Genomic DNA, 26,208 nt, shown 5'->3' on the forward strand with positions numbered 1-26,208 from the left:
TTCACTCCATCATGATACCTGACCTGATGACCTTTACCTAATGTCACTTGTAAGCCAGTGGGAGCCAAGAACAATATAAATCCCTATTAAATGGAATTTTTCAGTCAATCAACTAGCATTTATTAAGTGCCTACTACATGCTAAGTCCTGTGCTAACTACTAGGAAAATTTAAAAAGGCAAAAGATAGTCCCCCTGAAATCAAATGGCTCAGTATAATGGGGAAAACAACAAATGTGGACAAGCTATATAGAGAACAAATAAAAAATAATGAACAGAGGAAAGGCATTAAAATTAAGAGGGACTGAGGAGGACTTCTTGTAGGAGACAGGCTTTTAGGCGGGTGCAAGGGAAACCAGGGAGGCCAGTAGTCAGAGGGGGTGGGAGAGCTTGGGCTTCCCCGTTTGTGGAATAGTGGCAGAAAGAAAGGCACAGGTGGGGCCTGGCTATGGAGGGTTCTGAAGGTGGAACAGAGCCTTTTGTATTTGATCTTGGAGGCCACAGGGAACCCCGTTGCTTCTGCACTAATCCAGGCTTTTAGCAAGGAGGGCCCGCTCCAAGTGGTGGCAGTGTCGGAGCAGCAGGCCTGGAGGGGAAGAGGACGGGGTTCGCTCACTTTGGGGTGTGTCAAGTTTAAGGTGTTTAGCGAACATCCAGTTCGAGATGTCTGGAAGGCGGCTGGGGAGAAGAAGTAAGAGAGGGAGTCCGGACGTCCTTTTCAAAGCTCTGGCCCAAGCACTACCTCAGCCCTGGGGCAGGACAGGGTCCCTGGGACTGAAGAAGACACTTCCACAAGGCATCAGCTTATTTCAGGCTTTATTTAACAGGAAAGTGAGGATACTGTTTGGGGAAACGCTGAGTGGGGTTCCTATATATATATATTGATCCTTCCTTTATACAAACTGTGTGATAAAGGCCTCACTGGCTCAGACTCGGGGCCCACTGGCCAGCCTCCAGCCTTCCATTTTGCCCGCCTTCAGAAGGGCAGCGGCAGCGCCCATGTACATACACGCCGCTGCGCCGGTGGTGTAGTTGTGCACTGAAAGAGAGGGAGAGTCGGGTGGTGGGCAGAGCCGGCCTGCAGCCCCCATGCCCAGCCCTGCAGGTGGCCGGCCCCAGACCCTCCCAGTTATCAGACCAAGGGGCCCAAGAGATCCCTTGTTTATGAGGGGACACAGAAGCAGAATGCAAAGATGGGGGTCAGAAGCTTGGGATCTGAATTCCGCTTCCCACTGATTTCCTGTGAGAGCTACTCCAGCTCTCTCAGCCTCAATTTCCTTGGGTGGAAAATGAGGGGGCTGAATGACCGTGAACCCTCCCCCCCGATGGAGCTACCAAGCCTCTGCCTGGGACTTACTCCGGGCTCCGAGGGTCAGGCCGGCCGCACAGCCTCCAAAGAAGTAGTTCAGTGGGTCGTCGGGCTTTTCCCTCACTTGAGCACTGATACAGGAAGCAATCCCAAATATGGCACCCACTGCAGCTGTAATGAGAGGGGGAGAACAGGAGAGAAAGCATGAACACACGAGACGACTAAAACCTCCCCAGCTCAAGAGACAAAGCTTTCTGAGACCAAGAAAGCCTCAGAATCAGAAATCTGGAGTGAGAAGGGACCAAACTGGCCAGAACCCCAGAACCGGCTGGGACCCAGGTGAAGGCCAAACTGAGGGCTCGCTCTAACATTTCTCACCAAGTGGTGAAGCTGCCTTCACCTAGCCGGGACCATCCCAGGATGCCCAAGATGGCCCATTTCCCTTCTCAAAAGCTTGAACAATTATGTCTTCTCACTGTTGAGCCTCCGCCTTCTCAGCATCCGCCGGTCCTAGTGCTTCTTTCTGGGTCCCGCCTGACCCCTCCCCAAATTCTGGAAGCCCACCACCACATCCCCTCTAAGTCTTCTCTTTTCCAACTGAAGGTGGCTCAGTTGATTCTAGAATGTTTGTCATAGCTGCCAGCCTCCTCCACACCCACTCTGGGGACTCCTGGCTGTTCCTCTGGCATGGCAGCTGGCCTGAAACCTATACTCAAGAGGCGGTGGGAGCAGGGCAGTGTGGGGCGAGGGCCGCCCCCTTCATGCAGGCTTCTGCCCAATAGGCCTCCACCTCTCCCCCCACCCCCTCACATCTAGCTATTCTTCTCCACTTTACACTTTTTACAGAGGAAGCACATGAAGTGAAACTGAGCCAAGATGAGTCAGGAAGGCCTATGCTGGGGCCCTGCTCTGCCACACGGGCCCAGGAGTCTTTGGGCACACCAGGTGACCTTCTGAGGCCTGGTCAGGCGGCCCCTCCAATACCTCCCGACCTATGACTGTGCTTCTGCAGCAGGAGGCCAGAGTGAGGGAGGCAAGGACAGGCCAACTCCTGCTGCTCACATGCTGCAATGCCCCTTGGTCAAGGCTACTCATGTGCCAGGCTCTCGAGGACACAGATTGGGTTTTCTGGCTGGGATCATAGGGTCTGCAGTTGGAGGGGTCTTTGAGGGCATCCAGTACATCTCCTCTCTGCTGGAGAGCTATGTCGAGATGAAGGGCAAAGCCCGGCCTGCGACACCACCTCCTGATGCCCCTGGAAGAAGCCCCAAGGGGTCTCCAGCTGTTCCAGTCCTTCTTATTAGAAAACCTGTAGACCAAAGACTGATGTCCCCAGGAATGTCGAGATGCCCGGCCAGGGTGGCTCCAGTGACCTCATTGGGGCCCCCAGCAGAACAAGCTGTATTCTGGGGCCCGAGCTGGGGCACCCCTCATCTGCTAGACCTTTTCATTCCTTCGCCCAGGGACCAGCCTTCCTTTCCTCCCAGGAACTGCCAGGGCCATGGCACCTGCTCCAAGTGGCCCTTCAGGAGAAGCTGTCACTAAGTCGTGTTCCTCGGTGGCAGAAACAGCTCCGACACCCTCCCTCATCCCAGGAGGCCTGCAGTCTTCTGCCTGGTGGGGACCGGGAGCTTCTCTTAAGGCTCTAAGGTAGAGATGAGATGCCATTTGGGGCATGGGCCCCAGGCAGGCTCAGCAAGCTTGGCTGACCGATCGGTGGGTGGTCCTCGGGGTCTAACCTGCTGCCACGACTCCCCAGCACTTTAGGACCACTGAACTTCAGAATACCCAGATAAGGGACAGGACCTCCCAAAGGCCCGGTCTGGGAGCCAGGAGATCTGGGCTGTAGTCCCACCTTACTCCCCTCTGTGGATCTGAGTGCAGATAGGCAAGGAGAAAGCAGTAAAGGCTTTTAATAAAAAAGTGCTACGGTCAGAGCAGTGCTTAGGAAGGTCCCTGAGACCATCAGAGCGGGAGGCAAGGAGGCCGATCTCAGGTCATGTGGGAATGACAAAGAACTATGGAGGGACAATTCTGACCCATGTCACGCTCCACATCCCACATGGGGGAGGCACATGGATCTACCCCCCCCCCCCCACAGACATTCATCTGTTGTGTTCCCTCACTCTCCCTGTGGCTGCAGGCCGTATCCTGTCGATACAGGCTGCACTGCTGCATTTCTACCCTTGGGGAGACACTCCCTTGTGCACTTAACCCCCTCTGCTTGGGCCCTGCCCTGGGTGCGAGGGGGGAGATGGAAAGAGTAAAAATGCCCCGTCCTCAAGGCAGCCCAAAGGCTGTGTCATCCGGCAGGGAGCAATCGCTGGCCCTGGAGCAGAGGCAAGATTAAGCAGGGTAAATACAGGAGGCAGGAAGAGGGAGGGCCAGAGCTGGAGCCAGAGGCTGGGACCCTACATTGGGGAATACGCGCGGCTTCTTACCCATATTGAATGTGAACTTCCCAGCCCTCAGCAGCGCCTCAGAAGTCGAGTCAGGGGGCACAAACACAAGGTGGTAGGCAGATGCCGCCAAGCCTGCAGAAAGAAAACGGGACTCATCAATGTCCACGAGCAGACAACGGGCCTCTGACCTCCTGAGCCCTCCCCCACAGCTCCAGCCAGCGCCACGGCAGTCCCGGGGAGAGGAGCCCCACTGTGGGAGCCTGGCCGTCGGCACGGTTACCTTCTGGGGAGCAAAGTCATGGCCATGCCGCACCCTATTGGCCCTGCTCTTACTTCCCAATCACCCCAACACTCATGATTCTCCTCATGCAACACTGTATGTACGGCGATAACCCACTAGCGCCCATCATGCAGCTCTCAAATGACCATGGGGCCGCTGCAACCCCCAGAAACTGTCCATCCCAAGACGTGCAAACACAAACACGCCTGAAGACTTTGGGTGTCCGAAGCTGGAGATCACCACGGCGTCCAAGTCTTCTTCCTGCCCCCTGCAGAGGCCGCCTGACCCAAATGTGTGACAAGGCTGGCGACGCCTAATTATCAGCCAAGTGACTATTCCTGTGTGACTGACCAGGCTGCCGGGTTCTCAATGATTTTCTGCCATTCCGGGGTGTGGTGCAACTGGGATGCAGTCACCCAAGAGGAGCTCACTCCATCCCAGCTGGCCACAAGAACTAACTTAATCTCACAAGAGTACTGTCCTGCAGCTGTCCCCTCATCTAAACCTGGGGGGCTCACCAAGGCCCCCCTTTCTACAGTGAGCCCCTCTTGCTGACCTCTGGACATACCTGGGCTACTCAGGGGCCCTCTATTATTACGTCTCTGCCCCCCTCTCCTCTGTGAGACTGTGAATTCTGAGTAAAGCCTGCATCTATTGTGACTCACATGTGATAAATGCCTCCTAAACACCCAATTGCCATTTTAGAGTAAAGGAAATGAGACCTAGACAAGAACCAAGGTCGCTGCCCCTACCTGCTCTCCCTGGAGGCCACCTCTTCAGTCTCCACCCCTCCAAGGGGCAGGAAACTCTCCAGAGAAAGGAAGGCAAGTGATGTTTAAGAGAGCCCCACAGCAATCCCTCATTTTACAGCAAAGTGCACTGAGGCAGGGATGACAAAGGTTGTACTGCTGCCTTTCCTACTAACTGACTAACTGCCAAGTCACCCCCAGGACTCTAGAGAGGCTGCGGGAGAGGGGACGTGGATGCCGCCTCTGACACTTCCTAGCTTTGGGATGCGTGGAAGCCATTCACTTTTTTCACCTAGAAAAATGGTGAGTTCTTATGTGATTTCTTTAGGAATAAACTGTACGGTGCTTTGGAATCCTTAAAGCACCATATAAATAGTAATCACTATACTCTTCCCCACACTGCCCTCAAAGCTGACAGCTCACAGACTCACGGAGCCGTTCTCAGGGAATTAGAGTTTTGGGGGGGTCTTTAGCAATCGCTGGCCCAACCCTTCACTCTGCAGGTGGGACCCAGAGGGTGAAACGCTTTGTCCTGCATCACAGCCCCTAGAACTCCAGCTTCCTGTAGTCCAGCACTGACTTCTCGGCCCTAGTTTTTCATCTCCCGGGGTTTTTGACATGTGGTATGTACAGAACGTCTCTGCCCCAAATATTGAAAGATTCATGTCAAAAATGGAGGCCTCCCGAGCCATTACCTCTCCTTAACCTCCTGTCGGCATCAATGGCACCATTCTGCTAGGGCCGTCCCTGGCTCGGCCTGACAACTGCTCCCCCAGGAAGCGCTGCCAATTCCTCTCCTCCCTCATACACACCCGGCCCATTGTCACCATCCTTCCAGCTGCACTCACTTCACACCTGGCCACCGCTGCCCCTTCGAGGGGGCCTCCCTGCCTTAGCCGCCAACGTTTCCACTTGGGTCACATTTTCCAACTCTTGATCCCCTTGCGGGGCGGAGCCTGCACTGGCCCCAGGACCGGAGTTTGGGTCTGGCTGGCGCTGAGTGGAGTGGATTCATTCCTGGCTCTGACGGGTTATCCGAGTGTTTAGACAGATCCCCAGGGAACACTAAACACACGGCCTCGCTGAGAGCCAGCCTGTCTGTACACTCCATGCATGGGGGCTCTGTCTGCGAGGTGAGGTCCAGGGCAGGCTGCTGAAGGGAGCCCCCCCCCCCCCCACCCAGGGAAACCAAGGCTTCTCTCCCAGCCGGGCCAAGCTACCAGTCTGCAACAGTAACCTCGGATGCCACTGCTTGTACAATGCCCAAGGGGAAAGGATCCTGGAATCATCCAGTCCAGTTTCTGTACTTCAGAGGAAGACCTGGGGCTCGGAGAAGCGAGCCTTGTCCAGGGTCGTGTAGCTCATGCCACTTACAAGGAGGTGAAAAGGTTCCCACCCCTGTTCACAGTTAAAGCAGAGCCCATCGCACAAGTCACCCTCAGGTGCCATTGGAGTTCGTGTTCCCGACTCAGACCATTCCCGCCCAGAATCTAAAACTTCAGGGAGTGCAACATTTAAAGAGCCCCCGCACATAAACTGGCGGGCAGCAGTGAGCCAACAGACAAAAAGACTCATCGCTGAGTCCAAGCGTGGCTGCAGGTGCTTCCTGTCTGGACAAATCACTTCACCCTGCCTCAGTTTCCTCATCTGACAAATGAGGCGGAGAGGGAAGGGCAGACTGCCATTGTGCCCTGCCAAGAAAACCCCCAGGAGGTCACAGCGAGTCGGATGGCGCTGAAGTGACTGGCAACAACACCGGCCCTTTCGTGGCCGCCTGCGGCCTGGCCCACCGAGTAAACGCTGTGTCTGCGCTGGAAAGCTCAGGTGAGAACAAAGGGAAGGACACGGAGGAAGGGACTCGCTCTGCTGCGTCTGCCCCTTAAGATGCTCCAAATCCAGGCACGTTTTATTACTTTCCAAACACATATCACACTCGGGGGGGGGGGGGGGGCCGAGAGTCCAGGGTGCCGCCAGCTCTGCTTTTGCTCACATTACTCCCTATGTCTGGGAGGGCCAGCAGCTACATGGGGCTAAAAAGACTCATCCAGCCATCTAAGGCATTTCCTAAAGCACTCAGCCCCTGCCAGGCACTGGAGACAAACACAAACGCAAACATTCTCTACCCTCAAGAACCCTACATCCTGACAGAGAAGCATTACATGGAAAGGGGAGGGAAGGAGTGCTGGGGAAGAGGTGGAGAAAGCCAGACAGCGAGTCGAGCCTGGAGGGAAAGGAGCATGGTGGTCCAGCTTCAGGACTCACCAACCAGGGAAGGGGTAGGGTATCTCTAAGGTAGAAAGCCCCCTGTGGAGGCGAGGAAATCCAGAGCCAAGCCCTGGGGGAGGTGCTGTGCCTCCATCAGGGAAGAAGCCAGATGCGAGGACTTCTCCATAGTGACCCCAGATACAATGGTGACACCATCCGCCTTGAGAAGGACTCAGAAGGCAAGTGACCCAATTCCTAACTCAACAGTAATCACCTGAAACACTGCCCACAGAGGGGACTCTGGCCTCTTCTAGTCAAGGGGAAGTCACCGCTGTGCAGGGCAGCCCACTTTACTTTTAGGCAACCATTAATGGGAAGTCTTCCTTTACACTGAGCCTCTATTTACCTCCCTGCAACTCCTACCCACCTTTCCTAATTCTGCCCTAGCAAGGACCAATCCCCATAGTCCATCTGGAACTTTCAAGACTTAAAGGGAAAACAACTACACCCAGAGAAGGAACACTGGGAACTGAGTGTAACTTGTTAGCACTACTGTCTTTCTACCCGGGTTACTTACACCTTCAGAATCTAATACTTAATGTGCAACAAGAAAATTGGATTTACAAACATATATTGTACCTAGGTTATACTGTAACACATGTAACATGTATGGGATTGCCTGTCATGTAGGGAAGAGAGTAGAGGGAGGGAGGGGAAAATTTGGAAAAATTAATGCAAGGGATAATGATATAAAAAAAAATTACCCATGCATATGTACTGTCAAAAAAAATTATAATTATAAAATTAATTTAAAAAAAAAAAGACTTAAAGGGAGTTTTGTTTTGTTTTTAAACAGGAGTCACACAGAATTCCAATGCATAAAGCAATAGGCTTGACTATGGAACATTTGAAATGACACAAGGGAAGACTCAAGACATAAAATGAGACACCTGGGATCCAAGGCTAACCCTACATTGGGGTTGCAATCATCAGAGGGGGATGGACTGGATAGAACCAGTTTTCTATTGCTAGACCCAGGCAGGGGATCAGCAGGGAGAGAGATGGTATTTCCTTCGGGGAGACTGTCTGCTGCTCTTCCTAAGTGATGTCTCCTCCACACTTAGGATCTCACTAACATAGGCAAGGACTAAAGTATGGAAGTTTTCCCAGAGGCATAGAAGTCTCCAGAGAAGGGCAAGAACGAGTCAGCGGCAAAAATGGCCCATGGTAAGCGAGCCTTTTCTGTCAGCTTCCCCCCTACTCAGAGAGCAGAGATTTCAAGCTGGAAGGAGCCTTAGTCTAACCTCATGTTCCAAGGAGCAAACTAAGCCTTGGATAAGTAAAGTGAGCTGTCCCAAGTCCCACAAATAACAGAGCAGAGCCAGGGCTTCACGCCTAGACCAGCTTGCTTTCTATTAAACCACAAGGCCTCCAGGATGTCATCAGCGCCTTCCTGATGGATAAAGAAATCTTCTAAGAGGATTCCAGGAAACTCAGAGACTGCTCAGTGAGGAGGTGGTGTTCCAGTAATCCCTGCCTCTCAGTGCTGGACAGGCCCTTGGAGAGCAGCCAGGAGAACCCTTAGGGGAGCAAAAGGCCTCTCTATAACCTCCCTAAGAAGGGATCAATTCAGCCTCCTCTCAGAGAGCTCCAATTAGGAGAGAATTCAAACTATGCCACTGAAGGACAGTTTTAATAGTTTTTAGGCAGTTCCTTCTCCTACCCCTATCGCTCCGAGGTCTGTCTTCTGAAGCCAAGTTCTATTTCCTGCGCGACCATAATTTAAAATACGAGGATGGTAGAATGTGTGCATCTGTGGAGGGAAAGGGTATGTATATTTGTGACAGTGTACAAATATGTCTAAGAGCACCACTCTGTGTCAATTCAGGAGTAAACATGTACTAAGCACCTTTTCTATACCAGGCCCTATGCAAAGTGGTGGAATAAAAAAAGAGGCAAGATACAGATCTTGTCCTCAACGAGCTCAAAGTCTGATGGAGACAACATGCAAACAAAAGTACACAAAATAAGCTACCTACAGGACAAACGGGACATGATTAATACACAAAGTATGAGGTAAAAAGTTGGATTTTAGTTGGGACTTAAGAAGCCAGAAGATCAGTAGGCCCAGCAGAGGAAAAGCATTCCAGGCAAAGAGAACAGTCAGAGAGGACGCCCAGAGCTGAGATGGGGATCATTCGCTGGGTCAGAGAGCACGCTGGGAAATGCCGTGTAAAAGGACCACAAAGGTGGCCAGTGGCCAGGTTAGGAAGGGCTTTGAATGCTATAGGGAGCCTAGGCACGTAACCCTGCAGGGGTGGAGAAGGATGGCAGCCTGTGTCCAGTGTCTGGAGTGGGAGGCGATGAGGGCGTGTCCCAGAGTGGGGCCTGTGGCACAGGAGAGAGCCCTGACTGAGGGCCCAGGGGCAGAGAGGACGACTGGGAGGATGGTGCTGTCCCCTCCGTGCCAGGGCAGGGGTAGGGCAAAGATAACGAAATCTGGTCTGGACACACTGGGCTTAAGGTACAGCGGCCTCTGGGAAACAAGGAGACCACTCGGGGAGGCAGCATAGAGGGAGCAGCCAGGGCAGAACCCTAAGGATTGGACTGAAAACACGGGCCTCAAAAAGAAACCCAATCAATAAACGGCACCAGAAGCAGCTAATCCCAGTTAGAAGGCTTGATCTGGAAGAGAACACAGCAAAGGAGACGAAGAAGAGATGAAGCAGGCGGGATGGGAGAGAGCCACGGCCTCAAAGGCATGGAGCAGCCCAGAGGACTCCCTGCCACCACAAGGGTGGCACTTTAGGGTTTGCAACATGCTCCCCGGTTACTCCTCATCTGGGAAGCACAACCCTGGGAAGGAGGGGACTGCAGGCCACATCGGTGCGTTACAGTGCCCCCTAGCACCAGCTCCTCTCACTGCAGCTCCAGTCCCTTCAAGCTTTTGTGGCAGCTGGGAACCCTGTTCACTCACATTGAGTTCCTAGTTATTAGAACCCCTCTATCAGATCTCACCCTGGTCTTCCAAGGGGGTCCCTCATCACTGGATTTCAAAGGTTTGTCAACTTTTGTGGCAGGAAAATTACATCTTGACTTTCACTAACTTTCAATTTTCTTGTTATCTCTGTATACTTTATATTCTGCATTTAAAAATATCTTGAGGCCCAGAGGCTTTATCAGACTCCTGACAGGGGCCAGGACATACACAAAAGTTAAACAAGCCATCCTAGACCTTTTTCATACAACTGTTGTTTAGCTACAATCCAAGCCCACTTTGAAATTGTTTAAATCTTATACCGGGGTCAGAAAATCAAGTTTACACTTAAATTTCATTTTGTGAGATTCACTGATCTAGCTGTATTTTTTGGAGATATTTTACTTTCTGATATATTGTCATCCAATATATTTATGAGCTACACACACACACGATATATATACATAAAGAACAGCACTAGGGCAAGCTTGATCCTCGGGATACTATAGTATAAAAGACCTTGAGCCATTAATGACTATTTTGGGGTATATATAATCATTCAATGAGGTCCAAATCCATTTATCTCTATTATATAGTCTACATCTTTTTATCTTTTTCACAAAGACAGCAAAGGGATGCTGGATACTTTCCAGAAATCAAAGTAATCCATGTCTACACTGATCCATTGAGCTAATAACAGAAATAAATTGAGACAGTTTGTTCAAAACAAAGTCATACTGTCTCTTATTGATTTCTTTCTCTGTTAAGTGCTCACAAACCATTCCTTTAATAATGGCCTACAATTTTGCCAGGATTTCATAAGATTAACGTTTATAGACTATCCCCCTTTAAAAAAAAAAAAAAAGAGTAAAGACTTGCCTTTTTTCAATCCTGTGTTATTTTCTTCTATTTTTCAAAATCTTTCAAAAATCTCTTCTGGGAATTCAGCAGTCACACATGCCTACTGTTCTCTCAGCGCCCAGGGATGTAGTTTATTTTAAGCCTCACTCTGATCTCACTGATTGAAAGGAAGAGTAGGATCTTGGTCTCAATGCTCTATTATCACTAGTTTTATTCTAGCTTTCTGAGTTCAAAGATCATTCTCTAGGGCAGGAAAAAAAAAAACCCTGAAGCAAAATAAGTTTTATAGTTTTGCTTTCTTTTATCTGCTATCATTATTCAAGCCACTCTAATCTCACGCAAAGTGTGATTGCCCTTTTACTTCCAAATGCAAGTAAAGACTGTTTTGCATCTTCAGTACCCACTACCAGTCTGACTTGGGCTTAAAGAGTTCTGATCAATTTTCCCAAATTCTTTCCCTCTTCCCAGTCCTTCCCCCATGCAATGAAAAGCTTTATAACTTTTGTTTTTCAGTACTTGTTCTTGATTCTATCATGTATTTCAGCCATGTCCAACATGGCCATTTGGGACTTTTTTGACAAAGATACTGGAGTGGTTTGCCATTTCTTTTTTCAGCCTATTTTATACGAGAGGAAACTGAGGCAAACAAGGTCTAATCCAAGGTCACACAGCTAGTAAGTGACTGAGGCCAAATCTGAACTCCAGTCCTCCTGATTCCAGGCCTGGCACTCTATTCATCTCAACACCTAGATTTCCTATCTCTTACACAAACCCTTTTTTAAAAAATCTGAATTATAGGAGCAGCTAGGTGGTGCAGTAGACAGAGCACCAGCCCTGAAGTCAGGAGGACTTGAGTTCAAATGGGGTCTCAAACACATAACACTTCTTAGCTGTGTGACCCTGGGCAAGTCACTTAACCTCAGTTGCCTCAGGGGGAAAAAATCTGAATTGGTCAATGATTCGCCTCTATCAGCCTCCTTAGGCCATTTTCTTCCTTATTGGAATAATTTGTGTTTCCGTCTATCTTTCTTGCAGGTTTTTTAAGACCAGAGAGTGCTACTTATTTATCCTCTCTGAAGTACGTGCTTCTAAGTCTTTAGTTCAGGTCACTCTAGGCCAGATTTTCCTTTTCTCTTCTAGCACAGATTTTAACATGGATCACAGGCCTTTTCTGAACCCTAAGGTCACAGAACTGGATTTGTAAGAAAAGCTCCCTAGGTTATTTCCATCATCTTCTGAGAATTAAATCATTAGTTTAATCCAGATTGAATTACTAGATTGTCTAAGAGAGAATAGGAGGGAGGAAAAAAAATCTGGAACACAAAGTTTTGCAAGGGTGAATGTTTAAAAAAATGCATATATTTTGAAAATAAAAAGCTAAAAAGAATTAAATCAATAATTTCTTGGTAACTGCTTTAAAAAAAAAAAAAGTGATTCTAGCAAATATTTGGATCCTCTTATGCCTTAGTTTTGTGGCCAGAAATCACCTAGCTTTTCCTTTGAGCCACGTGACACTGCTAATAGTTCAAACGCTGCCTTCACTGGACCTCATAGTTTCCAATTTACTTCTCCTCTTTGGTTCTAAAATTTTCCAGGGAGTTTATACTTTTTTTTTTTTTACTGAGATAGTTGGGTTTAAGTGACTTGCCCAGGGTCACACAGCTAGGAAGTATTAAGTGTCTGAGACCAGATTTGAATTCGGATACTCCTGAATTCAGGGGTGGTGCTCTATCCACTGCGCCCCTAGCTGCCCCAGTTTATACTTTTTAATACCCAATCCTATTCAATTTCTTCAGTTACTTTTAGGGGAGCCATGGAATTCACCTCCCCACGAGATCCCTTTCATTTTGCAGGTAGCTTGTGCATTTCTCTCCAGGTAAATGTCAGATGACTCACCATCTCTATTCCTGCAGGGAATCCTCCCTCCCACCGCTCTCCCAGGGACCCTAGCCCAGAAATCCCCTCCCATACCTGTGCGTCGGCGTCCAGACGCTATAACCCGAAGGGGGCCTCTTACTCTCGGTGATTCCCATGCAATGTCACCCCAAGAAAGCGCTCATTCTGAGGCTCCAGGGGTTTCTCACTCCCCGTAACTCCCCAGGGGGATTCCCTCATGCCCGTTAACAGATGCAGCGACCCCTCACTCCCAATTGGTGGGTGGGTGCGTCATTTCTATATTAAAACAGATGCAGTGACCCCCCCCCCTCTTCCTAGTCCCGGGGAATCTCCTAATGCCAGTTGATTTCCCAAGGGAAAGTTCATCGCCCCCTTTCCCGAGACAGAGGGGAACCTCACTCCTCAACCCGGATGCAGTAACTCCAGAGCATTCCCACTCATTCCCTGACCCTCTCCGGGGGGGGGGGGTCCCCTTTCTCCCATGACCATTAAACAAAGGCGCTCGTTTTCCCCCCTTGGCCTCACCAACAGCGGCGCCCATCTTGGTGGTGACATAGGCCTTGTGGTGACAATTTGTGCCATCGGGGATGTCCCAGTATTCCTTCATCAGCATAGACGCCATGATCACCCCCTCGTCCCGCCCCAAGGGCAGCTACTCCAAGTCCGGCGAGAAATACGCATGTGTCGACGTCAGGCGTGGGGACGGGAAGCGAATCCGTTTAACTTTATTGACGGCCGCTGCGCGGACACTGACACCCTAGTTGGGGGCGGAGCCTGAATTAAAGAAGAGGACGAAGTTGGTCCCAGGGTGGAGCATTTTACGAGGCTGCAGATTGGCTGAAGTGGGAGGGGCGTAAACGAGTGGGTGGCCTTGAATTGATCGAAGATGCCTGGTGAGCGCGGATTGGCTAAATTAGAGGGGCGGAATTGCCTGAAATAGACGAGGTGGGCCGGGCATGGTACAGATGGATGAGCAGGGATTGGCCGGTGTTCGTGGGTAAGGATTGGCCGAGATTATAGGCGGGGCTTGTTGAGGTGGGTAGCTGTGGATTGGCTCCAACACGTAAAGTTGTGATCAGTGATTGGTCCTCACGAGGGAGAGGGGCGGAGTCTTTGGGTCCGGCGGCGATTTCCGGAGAGAGTCTAGGGGCCCGGAGGGGCCATGTCGGGCCCGTCCCCTGTGCAGATCCGGGAGGCGAACGCTCATCTGGCAGCCGTGCACCGGAGGGCGGCGGAGCTGGAGGCGCGCCTCGGAGCGGCGGAGCGCACGGTGCGGGAGCAAGCGGAAAGTCTCATCCGCAAAGACGAGCAGCTGCGCGGGGCGCTCCGCGAGCTGGGCCGGACCAAGGACCGGTGAGAGCGGGAGCCGTGGCTGGAGGGGATGGAGCGGAGGCTAGGAGAGAATGGGGATGGGGACCCGAAAAGGGGAGAGGGGGGGCCCTACTTGGGAGATCCGATGTTGGGGGCGCTGGAAACGGGAGTGATTGGGAATGAGCATGGGGAAGACTAAGAGACTGTAGGGGGTTGGGAGTGTTGGGGGAGGAGAAGCGATGGGAGGACGGGGAGAGGGGTCTAGAGGAATAATAGGAGGATTGGGGAAAACTGCGGGGTCAAGAGGGGAATTCCGGGAGTGATGGCAGCCTGGAGGAGCCACAGGGGTGAAGGAGCTTCCAGGGGAACTGGAGCAGCGAGAGGGGACTCTGAAGGGGCGATAAAATGAGTGTGTGGGGGGGGAAAGATGTGGAGCCCAGGGGACTGAACCAGGCCTGAGCAGTGCTGAGGTGGTGAGAGTCGGGTCTGAAAGGTGAAGGCCTGAGGGATGGGGAGGAGATGGAATACTGACAAGTACCGAGGAGACTGAAGGAGGCTCAGGGGAGACGAGGAACTAAGGGCCAAAGAGACGAGGAAAGAAGCCGCGGGGACTTAGGAAGAACGGCGGTCTCGGGGTAAGGAGCCACCGTGCTGAAGCTAACATTTGTTAAGTGAGTTCCTCTCTAGCGTGTCACGGTGAGGGAGGGGCCGGGTCTGATCTGCCTCTGACACCTGCTGGCCGAGGGAGCCTCTCAGGCTCCAGGAAACCCGTTGGCAAAGGGAGTCTCCTCCCCTGAAACTTACACGAATGACCTCCCGCTGGTCTCCTCCCACATGCAGGACAGGGGACAATGGCACATGCCCGACGGAGGGGTCTGGACGAAGTAGCACAAGAAATCTGAGGAGGGGAACTCTTAGCAGGGGAGGGAGGGTGTGTGGTGAGAGGCTTAGTGGAGGCCGTGGACCCTAAAGTGGTGAAGACTAGAGGGTCCGTGGGTTGCACTGGGAGGGGGGAGGGGGGTAACAGTATTATCAAAGAGTTGGAGACGAGAACTAGGCATAGGGATGGGGGTGCTCAGTTTAGATGTATCTCACTGTGATAAGGAAGAAGCTAGTGGGGGAAGGACAGGTAAGGCTGGAGTTTTACTTTCATGGGGAAAGGGGTTAAAGAGGAAGAACACAGAAAAGTATAAAACTTCTACATTCAGAAAGAAACGAGAGGGCAAGGGGACAGTGTGTGTGGGAGAATCCAGGAGCCACTCTTAGCGGGGTCAAGAAATAGGAGGGCAAAGGTGGCAGATGGAAATAAAGTAGAGAAGTGAAGAGGGTTTATAGAAATAGGGTGAAACGAATAGTGTGGGAAAATGTACAAGTAATTATAGCTTAGAATGTGAATGGGATGAATTTGCCCATAGAATGGAGACTGATAGATTAAAATTTTGAATTCAGCAATGTGTTATTTTCAGGAAATGCTATAAAAATGAGATATACACAATAAAGGTCAAGAGTAAAATTCATTATATATAAAAAAAGCAGGGATAGTAACGATAAATTCAGACAAAGTTCAACCTAAAATAGATTTAATCAAAAGAGGAAAAAATAAGGAAACTATACTTTGTGTCAGCAATATTATTTAATATTGTTTAAAATTTTTAAATAACTAGACAATATAAAATACCTGAGAGTATACCCGCCCAAACATACAGGAGCTATAAGAATATAAACATAAAACACTTTTTTATACAAATAAAGTTAGATCTAAACAATTGAAGTAATATTTATTTTTCATGGGTAAGTAAAACCAATATAATAAAAAAAGGCAATTTTACCTAAGAACTTTTTTTATTTAATGCCTTCCCAATTAAATTACTAAAAAATTATCCGAGTTAGAAAAAAACAATAACATAATTTATTGAGAAGAACAAAGTCAGGAACTTCAAAGAAACCAGAGGAAAAACAGTGTAAAGGAAGCAGATTCAGTAATACCAGACCTTAAACCATATTATATTGTTGAAATGTAAAATGAATAATTTTGCTTATTTTAAATCAAAATTTCCTTGTATAAATGAAACTCTTGCAGCCAAGAATAGAAGGAATGCAGAAAATTGGGGGGGGGGGAAACTTTCATAGACAATCTGTCACATAGAATATGATTGGGTAGGGTAGGAAATGAGTTGGTTGGTTTAGAAAAACATGAAAAGCCTTGGATTTATGAAGGAAGATGCTATCCACCTTCAGAGACACAGATAGGATGAAATAAACATAATACAATCTTATATGTATATATATGTGCAAGACTGGATCTATGCCTATGTGTGTGTGTAGATAGCTTTACTTAATTGTGGGCTTCTTTGAGGAAGGGGAAGAGAAGGAATAAAAATGCACTAAAAACAAAAGAAAAGCAACAAGGAAACAAAAAGAAAAAAAGCTGGGCAGCTTTGAGAACAACTTATAATATTTATTATATAGATTTTCTTGAAATGGAAATTTATTGCTTTCTATTGAGGCCTCTCTTATGGTCTCTGTATACATGGCATTGTTTTTTCTTTTCTTATTTTGTATTTGTTTAAATTAAATTTTAAAATTTGAAAAAAAATCCAGTGAGGTAAAGCTGAAAAGGTAGATGGGATCAAGATAGAGTCTCAAATACAAGAGTATAATATTTATGCTTTTATTCAATGTGCATTTATTAAGATACAAAGGAGAGAGAGCACCTGAAGGTTTTTTGTTTGTTTTGTTTTGTTTTTTTAAACAAAAGATAAAGTTTTAGGAAGCTCATTCAAGCAGTAATCCATAAAGGATGACTTGGAGAGAGAAGTGATCCCTATAGAGGCCAGTTAGAGTAGAAGGCTATTCTTCTAGTCTAGAACAGAGCTGTCAGAAGCATGGTTCCTGGGGCTACACCAAACCACAGATCTGGGTGAGCCCTAGATGTCCTGGCTTGCTCTTGATTTGAGGGGGGCCCCTCATTTCCACAGACCCAGGGATACGTTTCACTAGGACAGGTTGCTTTCTAACCAGGATTTATTGGGAGGACATAAAGCAGCATATGAGCATTCTCCAGTGTCAGAAGAGCAGTTATGGAGTAACAAGAAAAGTGCTGTACTTGGGTCCAAGCCCTGGATCTTTCACTTATTAGCTCTGTGACTTTGGCCAAGTGACTATATGTCAGCTTCCATTCCCTCATCTATAAAATGGAGAGGCTACTTGTGTCACCTATGTCACAGAGTTATTCCTAGGAAGGCACTTTGCAAACCTTGAATGAGTAAAGAAATGTGAGTTGTACCATTTCCACTGGGTATAAAAGTGTGTGTGTGGGCAGTTCCCAGTAGAATGGGATGAATTGTAGCCTGCTTCAAAGTGTGCAGAGTCCCTCATATACATTTTTTGATGGGAAAATTTGCAGGTTCAGCATCTAGCTTCTCTCCTTTGAACATGGATGTCTTCTAGGATTTATCCTGGGTCCTCATTTCTCCTTTTCATTCTCCTTAGTGATTGTATCCACTCATCCAGTTATCATCCCCATGCAGGTAGATGAGCCTTAGATTTATAGATCTAATTCTAATTGATCCTGAGTCAGTGCTGTCTGTTGCATGTTTCTGCCTCTGGACATACCTTCCAGATCCCATATTCACCATGTCCAAAACAAAACTTGTGGTCTTGCCTGTGATTGCACCTTCCTCTAACCACTCTCTTTTTATTGAAGGTGTCTCTCTTCCAGCTAACTGAGTCACCTTTGGCACTTCCTCACTTTCTATATATAAAATCTGCCCTATCATTTCTGCCTCCATCACATTTCTCACATGGTTCCCCTTCTCTATACTTATGCAACCAGAACCCTAGTTTGGGCCTGCATCATCTCTCACTTGCACTAGAAAGGGAGGAAATAAGCATTCATTAAGCACCTTAGGTGCCAGTGTCAGGCACTATATAAATAGCTCATTTGATCCTCGAAACAACCTGTGAGTGAGGAGCCATTTGACAGTTGAGGAAAAAGGGGCAGGTAGGGAAGGGTTAATTGCCTTCCAAGGGCCCCCTGGCTAAGTTGCTAAGGCTAGGTTTGAACTCTTGCCATCCTGACCTCTCATTATTCTATCTGCTTTCAGCCTCTTTTTTCTCCAGATCATCTTGCATACAGCTGCTGAAGTGATATTCCTGAGTCACAAGTCTGACCATGAACATCAGTCCCTTGTGATCTTCAGTGACTTTATTGCTTTTGGGAAAAAAGTTTCCTCACTTGACATTGAAAGCCCTTCGCTTCCCACCTACCATTTCAGACCCGTTTCTCACTATTTGCCTTCACATGCTTTACTTTCAGGCCATATGCCAAATACTAGGTCCCACCTCTGCACCCTTACATCCTATGGGCCATCCATTCTCCTGCACATCCTTTAGGGCTTAGTAAGCTAAGTCAACTTTCCTGTTTCCTCCTCCCATGGTTGGTACTTTCTCTCTCCTCCAGGGACCTTGCATTTACTTCTTTGGGTCGGTAGAATGTAAGCTCCCTGAGAGCAAGAAAGGTGCATTCTGCAGTGTCTGACACAGGGTAGAATCTTAATCGATGCTTGTTGAATTGAATGAAACCAAAAGTTGTTGTTTTTTTTTCTTCCTGGTATGTGTCCCTACTCCTGCAAAGAGAGATCGCAGATCTTCAGGAAAAGCTCTTTTCTTCAGAGGGGACTGTCCAGAAGCTCCTGACTGTGATTCAGGAGAAAGATGCCCTGATCGTGCAGCTGAAGCACCGCAGTGAGCTCTTGCACAAAATCTGCCAGCGCCGGCCCCTGCTGGACAGCTTGTTGGCCTACATGGCTGAAGGGGAGCAACTGGGCCCTTTGGCCAGGTCAGGGTCCCCGAGTGGCAGCAGTTCCCCACTCCCCGATGGGACACCCGGGACTGGTGGGCCCTCCTGCCCACTCTCCAACAGCCAGGCCTTCTCTCTCAGTGAAGATGATGTAGACGACAAGGATTTGGACCAGACTATGTTTGGAACCACAGTGTGAGCTGTCCTGTATGGTAGCCTCTCCCTTCCTCCAGAGGCTTCTTTCCAGCCCTTCTCCTTGTGGTGGTAGCCATGAAAACCTGGGGCGATCAGGATTCTCCCAGGCCTCCTCCAGAGAAGCAATTCTGGTCTGTTCCTAGCCCTGCGGCACTGAGACAGTGGTCCTTGTAAACCCACCTGTCTTTCAGGAGAGGAACTGTGGGTATAAGGGCTCTAGATTCAAGGACATAGTTTCTTCCTTTATTCCCAATCTCTTCTCCTCTTAAAAAGATTTATCTTTCAGGATCTTCAAACTCAGGATGAACATAGGCTTGCATCTCAATGAGGGAGACAATGTCTTAGAGAAAAGTTTAAAGGAAAAACACAGGGCAGTTTCTCTAAATTTCCATTTGGGTTTGGAAGACAGGTCCTACTTGACAGTAGAAGAGTTTCTGGATGCAACAATGCAATGAAGTTATTGATAGGAAACCTGACTTCTTTGGGGAACTGAGTTTCCAGGCAAAGTTAACACTGCCCTGGAGAAACCTCAGACTTGGAAAAGGGAAAATCAACATGTAGTTGGGAAGGGCAGATCAATTGGCCTTTCTGAAGATCAACGTTATTGCAGGTTATTGAGGCTTTTAAAAAAACAGTAAAACCTGTGGCTCTTTTCCTACCCAATTCCTTCTGCTAGCTTCCTGTTTGTTAGCAGCCTCGACAGTGATCCATATTTTGAGAACAGTGCCATCCCTAGAGGTAGCAGAGGAATTCCTCAAGGAATTAGAATTATTCTTATTTTGAATAATACAGTAGTGATCTAGAACACAAAGGTTTGTTCATTTAATATGTAGCCTGTGTTCGAAGCCACTCACACTTTTGTAACAGCTTTAATAAGAAGTTTAAATGTATTTTAAAATGCTCTTTTTCAAATTCTACATTTTTTTATTTTTTAAAAATTCAAGGGGGAGTTGATTTCCCAAGTGGCCCAACTAACCTCCATTTAAATCATATGTTGGAAGGTTTAGCCAGGGATTATACTCCTCTATCTACTAATGTTGAGCCAACTGGTTTCCACAAGGCCTGTTACAGGGGAAACTATTGGATTAAAAAACAGTGGTTTCCATGCTCTGGTGAATAACTCTGATGTCAGATGAACTCAATAGAGCTGAATTCCAGCCTAAAAGAAGAATTCGAACCTTCATTTGAAGTCAATGGTACCAGGGTTTGACCTGGACATCTCTTTAGAAGAGCTCAGACTATGGGAATACAGACTGGGTGGCAGCTCTATATGCAGCTCTATGTAGCCAACTAGAACTCCTTTTTTATATCTAATAGATGTCTATATTTTACATGTCTGTTTTCTATGGGGGTCATTCTCAAGCTGAGCTATTAAGTGGGAAGTTCACCGTTGAGGATAAACATTTCACTTTTTTATAAAAGCAAATAAAAGAACATTTTGCCACTTAATTTCCCTAATTCTCTGATCAAATCACACAAGGTCGTCTCACATCTGTCCTGGCTTTACCCACAACAGACTAGGGAAGATTCACAGTGGACTGTTAGGGGTCGATGGAAGAAAAGGCCCATGCATGCTGTCTCTGCTTCCATGTGTCCTGCACAGGGTTCTGTCTGTTGTACTAGTGGATAGCAAGGCTTCACTTTGGAGCTGGAAGAGACCTTAGAGATCATCTAGTGTAACCCTTCTATTAGATACAGAAAGAAATGGGTCTAAAGCCGCACAGCTAGCAAGGGAAGAGCAAGAATTTGAACCCATGGAGCCTGCCTGCCTCAAGTCCAGTGTTGTTTCTTCTGGGACAGTTTCTCAGTGGTCTGATCTCTCTTCCTACCCCACCCAACCTGTCTTTGGGAAGGGTGCTGTGATAGTGCCTTTGTAGCTAACAATACTGGCTCTGTAAGGGAAGAATGTCCCTATTTTCTACTCTAGAAGAATGGGAGGGAGGTGGAGATCGCTAATTTTGTTCAGGTTTTCAGTGCCTGCCCTCTGACACTTGTAACAAAGGGAGGCAGGACTCTTGAGAATAAACCACAGGCAATGACTCCCTTGCTGTGAATGGGGAGAAAGCAGGCATGGGATACAGATCTGGGCTATCCTATTCCTCCTGTCAGCCGGGCGTGGGGCCTTAAGTGGGAGCCAATGCTCAAGCATCCATCCTCAACTTGCCTAAGTCCCTGGTGGGTAGGGGAATGGAGAGGGATCTGGGCTAAGTTGTTGATCGGTGGGGTGCCAGGATGGGGAGACCACCTGTTTAGCCCAGAAATCTGTCCTCAATCTCCCCTTGCCTCCTTGGGGGATTCAGAGGCCTGGACCATTACTGATATACTTATTTCAGTGCCATTGTCCAGCTTTTCTTGAATAGTGCCATTATAGCAGTGTAGTCCTCAGAGAGCTAAAAATTGGACCCTTCTAACTCCACATCCATCATTCTTTTCACTAAACCATATTTTTGACTGAATCCTAAGCACCAGAAAAGAGAATGGTGCCCACCACACACATACATACACATCTTGGTCTCATAATCATACCTGCTTGCCTGCAATCACAAGATCTCTGTCCTTTGCCCCGTTAGATTGAGGGCTCCAATTGCAATGGCTCAGAGTCTGAGAAACATTTAGACCCCACAGGGAACTTTTAAAGAGGATTTTGGTAAATGTCCCCATTTTACAGATGAGCAAACTGAGGCCCAAGGAACAGAAATTTTTTCTAGATCAGGCAATCTAGGAGCCAGGTTCCTACATCTAATTTGGGACTCAAACCTAGGTTTCTGAATTCCTCTATTTGTCTCTTCCCCCAGGCCATCCCTATGTGGCACTGAAGCACTGAGCACAAAGCAAGCCAAATAAATGATGTGGCTCCTTCAGGGAAAAGGAAGGGCTGCCGATGGCATTTTTGCAGGGGCCTAGACTGCAGCTACCTTGTGCTTCCTAGAACCTGGGGTCAATGATATCTGGGCCCACTGCAGAGGCCAGTCCCCATCGATGGCCTCTGGGCCATTAAAGTGCCAAGATCCCTGTAGGGATCTGAAAGGATATGAGAATTACTAAGTCAGATTCAACTGTTTACCATCCCAAGAGTAGTTGGCTTGGGGGTTGCTGACTCTAGGCAGTGAAAGGGTTACAGCTGGGAGGGTTTTAACTCCTCCCAGCCCCAGTGGACACACGGTCCCTTAGCAACATGCACTGCCAGGACGCTGACTTCTGGAGCTGGGACAGAACTCCCTAGAAGCCCAGAGGAAACATCTAGACCAGCATAATCTCTGAGGAAAAGCTGCAGGTGAGTGGGAGTTGGGCAAGGGGAACAATTTTGACCACTACTTGACCAAAGGATGGATCAGAATTTGTATGTAGTAGAATTCTCAGCTTTTTGAAAGCAGTTTGTATTGCCCTCTTAGGGCAGCCCACCCCTTATCAGGAGTCCTGGCACTTACCCAGGCTCTCTGAGAGCCAACTCAATACACTTAAACGATGCCGGGAACTGAGATCATCCATTCTGCCCCTTCCAGACTAGCAGGATCCCAAGCAGTAAGCTTTGCACTCTCAGGTTACAAAGAGATAGGCCCAGAAAGTATCTGTGTCTCTCCCGGGATTACAGGTGCAGAAACGGGGTAAGGACTAAGGTTGGAGGGGCTGAAGGGAGGATGATTATTTCCCTGGTTTACAAGGTCATGTTTAAAAAGCTAAACTCTGAAATCAGAGGCAAGGGAAGGGTGGATTACAAAATGATATCATGACAGCAGGAAGTGGCATGGGGGGGGGGGGGGGAGTAGTGTGAGGGGCCCCACTCCATCCACAGGGATCAGTCTGTCTTGCAGTTCACAAACTATGGAGGCCACCAATGCCATCGAGAAACTTCGAGCCAAGTGCCTGGAGCGGGGGGCATCTGGTATCAAAGGCCTGGCCAGGTAAATCTCCCCCCGAAGTTTCTGGTTTAGGTCCTTTCTGCCCAGCAGCCAGTTACCTCCCTCTCCATTTCCCAACCCACCAGATTTTTTCGCCGACTAGATGCCAACAGGAGTCGGGCCTTAGATGCAGAAGAGCTGCATCGGGGCCTGGAAGAGCTGGGGCTGGCCCTGGAGGCTGGTGAGGCTGAGCACATCTGCAAGCACTGGGACCGGGATGGCAGTGGGACCTTAGACCTGGAGGAGTTTCTGCGTGCCTTACGGGTAAGAATTCTCATTCCCCTTACAAAGAGCCTTGAAAGGGCACGTACCCACAGCCTGGTGAGCCAGCCAACTGCAGACTCTGTTAACAGGCATGTATTGTACCCACCAGGCCAAGAAAGCACTAGGCTCAGCTCAAAAAGCCCCTGCTCTCAAGGGGCTTCTGTTCTATTAAGGGAAACACATCCACAGACGCCAGTACAAAGTCTTTACACGTTAGATGCTTGGTCATTTGGGTGGGCTGGGGAACATCATTAACAGCAGGAAAGCCCTGGAGAGGTGACCTTGAAACTAATGTTTGCAGAGAAGGAAACCAACCAGGTCTTCTGGGAGGAGGGGGGAGCGGAGCTCCTTCACAGAACGGAACTTAGCCCACAAACAGGCATGGAGATGGAATGTTATGAGGAATAGTGTATTGGCAGGCTTGGCTTTGGGGAGAAAGTGAAGGGGAGGAATATGAGATAGGAAAGAAAGGTTGGTCCAGGTTGTGAAATGCTTTAAATGCTAAACAGAGGAATCAGCATTTTACCCTGACAGCAATAAGGGACTTGATTGGAACTATTTAAGGATGGGAAAGCCCTAGATCCGGCATCTGTGAAGGAGAAACAAGCAGCTAACAAACATAGCTAATGTAGGGGAGAGGTGAGGAGAATCTGAATCAGAGAAAAGGGGGAAGGTGTAAAATGAGGGAGGTTGTCTCTGAGGTTGAGACGTGAAAGAATAGTGTCATTCTGAACAGAAGTAGAGAAATTTAGGATGGAATTGAGGGGAAAATTGGTATGCTTAGGACATGTAGATTTGGAGGTGCCTATGGGTTATCCAGATACATCTAAAGGGCCAAGTACATTTTAATGTGGGACTAGAGGATGCCATTCTTAGTATCTTTTATGGGGGACTCAACCCCAAAGAAGGGGCTTTTCCCCCTACCGATATTAGACATTCCCCTTCCCCACCTTCCCCCAGTCCTTCACATAAAAAAAATGACACACATGGAAGGGAAGTAGTTTGCCCAGATCACAGAGAGGTAAAGAAAAGCCTAATACCAGATCTGACTCACATCATTCTATCATGAACCATCTTCTACACATGTCTACAAGTTCCCAGGCAATAACTGAGATCTTTCTACAGGTTCTGGCTTCCCCTCCCACCAGGATGAAATCTTCATTTAGCATGTTCTTTTCCCTCACTCCCAGCCACCCATGTCTCAGGCACGGAAGGATGTCATTTCAGCTGCCTTCGCCAAGTTGGACAGAAGTGGAGATGGCGTAGTGACTGTGGATGACCTTCGGGGTGTCTACAGTGGCCGAGAAAACCCCAAATTTCAGAGTGGCGAGTGGACAGAAGATGATGTATTCCGGCATTTCTTGGACAACTTTGATGCTGGTGACAAGGATGGACAGGTAGCCCCTTGGCTTCATGCACATATGCTTAGTTTATCAAGTTTCTCTGATCCCTAAGAGTTAGAAGATGATCATCTAGTCCAGGGATTTTTCACCTGGGGTTAGGACTTTTTGTTATTTTTGAATTCTGAAAGGTGTATTTCAACACAACTTGTTTCCTTTGTAATCCTAAGTATTTTATTTTTTTATTCATTTAAAAACATTTTTCTGAGGGGTCCCTAGGCTTCACCAAGCTGCCAAGGGGGTCCATCACGCAAAAAAAAAAAAAAACAAAAAAAAAACAAAAAAAAAAGTTTAAGATGCCCCAATTCTATTTCAACTCCCTCTTTTTACAAAGAGGATTTATTCAAGGGTGTGCAGCTAGTATGCAGGACCAGGAATCCAAACCAGTCTTCCTGACCCCAAAGCCAGTGCTCTTTTCACCACACTGCATGGCCTTGCTTCTTGGTACCTGGAACACCTTCCCCTTCCCCACTAAAAGGAACACAGCAGGGCACAGAGATGGGAAAGGAACAGGTCAGGCTTAGGGATGGCAGACTCCTTCTATTCCCCTGCAGGTCACAGCAGCAGAGTTCCTGGATTATTACAGTGGTGTGAGTGCTTCTGTGGACACAGATGAAGAATTTGTGGCTATGATGACTAGTGCCTGGCAACTGTGACCAATGCTTCTCAGAACCCAAGGGAAGGAACCGGAGGACCAGCCCTAGATTAGAATAGCGCCCTCCTCCCCTTCCCTCTCTCACCCAAACCAGTTCGTCTTTTTTTGCCTCAGCTAAACCACTTCTGCCTTCAGCCAACTGCTTGATAGGATATTTGGGAAAGCTTCAGTATCACTGAAATTGGAGTCAGAGGAAATGGATTCCAATTCTGACTCTACCTCCTTTGACCCATCTAACTTTGGGTGTAGTCCCTTCCCTTCCTTCTTTAGGCTTCATCATCTTCCTTTTTCAAATGTGGGGATTCAGAAGGTAGAATGAAACTAAGAGACCTTCTAGTCCAGGCCCTTCATCCCACAATGAAGAGGCTGCTCCTTTCTCAATTTGCCCCAAGAATGTTATCACTAGTCCCCTAATTCCAAGAGGGCTTCCCTCTCTTGTACTTCTCTCTCCAGAATCCTGGGCATGCATGAGAGACCCATCTAAGCCTCCTCTCCAGACCCTTTGCTTATCACTGGCCCTCCCGTCCCTGCCCCCACATCATCAGGAGGGGGGCACGGGCTGTGACCCTTTAGACAGCTTGGCTAATTAGTCTGGGAAACTACCCCTCCCCCTTTCCAAATCTACCCTCCTGTACCTGTGCTTTTCAAATAAATTCATGCTCCCTGATGGCTTCTCATTTTGTTGCCTTGTCATTCATTATTCAACAGATGGGAGGCAGGGACTGTGGATAGGGGAGGTATATGAACCTATTCAAGTATTTGGAGAGGTGTTCCAGGGAAGAGGTAAAATTGGTTTTGCTTGGTCGCAAAGGACACAACTAGGTGTAACAACACACGCAAGGTAAAGGAAGGCAGCTCTCAGCTTGATAAAAAAAAAAAAAATTCCTCATATCAGTGGTTCCAAAGTGGAATTTTAAGCAGATGTCTGGTTGGAGACATTGGTAGGAGTACAGAAGGGGAATTCCTGCTTGGACATGAGTTGGATGAAATGAATTCCTTCCTTGTT

At 48.2% G+C, this 26,208-nt stretch overlaps 3 protein-coding genes across 5 annotated transcripts; 2 read left to right on the forward strand and 1 right to left on the reverse strand.

The window, feature by feature from the left end:
* Nucleotides 1–797: 797 nt before the first annotated feature.
* Nucleotides 798–13,401, reverse strand: NDUFA11 (NADH:ubiquinone oxidoreductase subunit A11). Its single transcript, XM_074308858.1, has 4 exons — nucleotides 13,203–13,401; nucleotides 3,749–3,841; nucleotides 1,356–1,478; nucleotides 798–1,037 (listed from the first exon to the last, which is right to left on the reverse strand). Exons 1-4 carry the CDS (start codon nucleotides 13,297–13,299, stop codon nucleotides 925–927), a joined length of 426 nt encoding a protein of 141 aa, XP_074164959.1. The 5' UTR covers nucleotides 13,300–13,401; the 3' UTR covers nucleotides 798–924.
* A 382-nt stretch (nucleotides 13,402–13,783) lies between these two features.
* On the forward strand, nucleotides 13,784–20,433 carry VMAC (vimentin type intermediate filament associated coiled-coil protein). The gene is made up of 2 exons (XM_074309076.1): nucleotides 13,784–14,030; nucleotides 18,625–20,433. Exons 1-2 carry the CDS (start codon nucleotides 13,840–13,842, stop codon nucleotides 18,986–18,988), a joined length of 555 nt encoding a protein of 184 aa, XP_074165177.1. The 5' UTR covers nucleotides 13,784–13,839; the 3' UTR covers nucleotides 18,989–20,433.
* Nucleotides 20,434–20,548: 115 nt separating this feature from the next.
* CAPS (calcyphosine) lies at nucleotides 20,549–25,879 on the forward strand. Of its 3 annotated transcripts, none has more exons than XM_074309061.1 (5): nucleotides 20,549–22,258; nucleotides 22,778–22,886; nucleotides 22,970–23,147; nucleotides 24,338–24,544; nucleotides 25,102–25,879. In XM_074309061.1, exons 2-5 carry the CDS (start codon nucleotides 22,807–22,809, stop codon nucleotides 25,201–25,203), a joined length of 567 nt encoding a protein of 188 aa, XP_074165162.1. In that variant the 5' UTR covers nucleotides 20,549–22,258; nucleotides 22,778–22,806; the 3' UTR covers nucleotides 25,204–25,879. The 3 variants fall into 3 exon arrangements, with proteins under 3 accessions (XP_074165162.1, XP_074165148.1, XP_074165154.1); XM_074309047.1 differs by having other exon boundaries at nucleotides 22,785–22,886; XM_074309053.1 differs by having other exon boundaries at nucleotides 22,797–22,886.
* The last annotated feature ends 329 nt before the right edge of the window (nucleotides 25,880–26,208 follow it).

The sequence above is a fragment of the Sminthopsis crassicaudata genome, chromosome 1, assembly GCF_048593235.1.
Source record: "Sminthopsis crassicaudata isolate SCR6 chromosome 1, ASM4859323v1, whole genome shotgun sequence".
Classification (NCBI taxonomy): Eukaryota; Metazoa; Chordata; class Mammalia; order Dasyuromorphia; family Dasyuridae; genus Sminthopsis; species Sminthopsis crassicaudata.

Bases quoted from the DNA above. Each gene is read 5' to 3' on its own strand.
- NDUFA11 (XM_074308858.1), bottom strand. From the start codon at position 13,299: ATGGCGTCTATGCTGATGAAGGAATACTGGGACATCCCCGATGGCACA. The intron at 3,842-13,202 runs GTGAGGCCAAGG...TTCTTTCTGCAG, and splicing joins CAAGATGGGCGCCGCTGTTG to GCTTGGCGGCATCTGCCTAC. The intron at 1,479-3,748 runs GTAAGAAGCCGC...CTCTCATTACAG, and splicing joins GAAGTTCACATTCAATATGG to CTGCAGTGGGTGCCATATTT.
- VMAC (XM_074309076.1), top strand. From the start codon at position 13,840: ATGTCGGGCCCGTCCCCTGTGCAGATCCGGGAGGCGAACGCTCATCTG. The intron at 14,031-18,624 runs GTGAGAGCGGGA...ACTCCTGCAAAG, and splicing joins CTGGGCCGGACCAAGGACCG to AGAGATCGCAGATCTTCAGG.
- CAPS (XM_074309061.1), top strand. From the start codon at position 22,807: ATGGAGGCCACCAATGCCATCGAGAAACTTCGAGCCAAGTGCCTGGAG. The intron at 22,887-22,969 runs GTAAATCTCCCC...CCAACCCACCAG, and splicing joins GGTATCAAAGGCCTGGCCAG to ATTTTTTCGCCGACTAGATG. The intron at 23,148-24,337 runs GTAAGAATTCTC...CCTCACTCCCAG, and splicing joins AGTTTCTGCGTGCCTTACGG to CCACCCATGTCTCAGGCACG.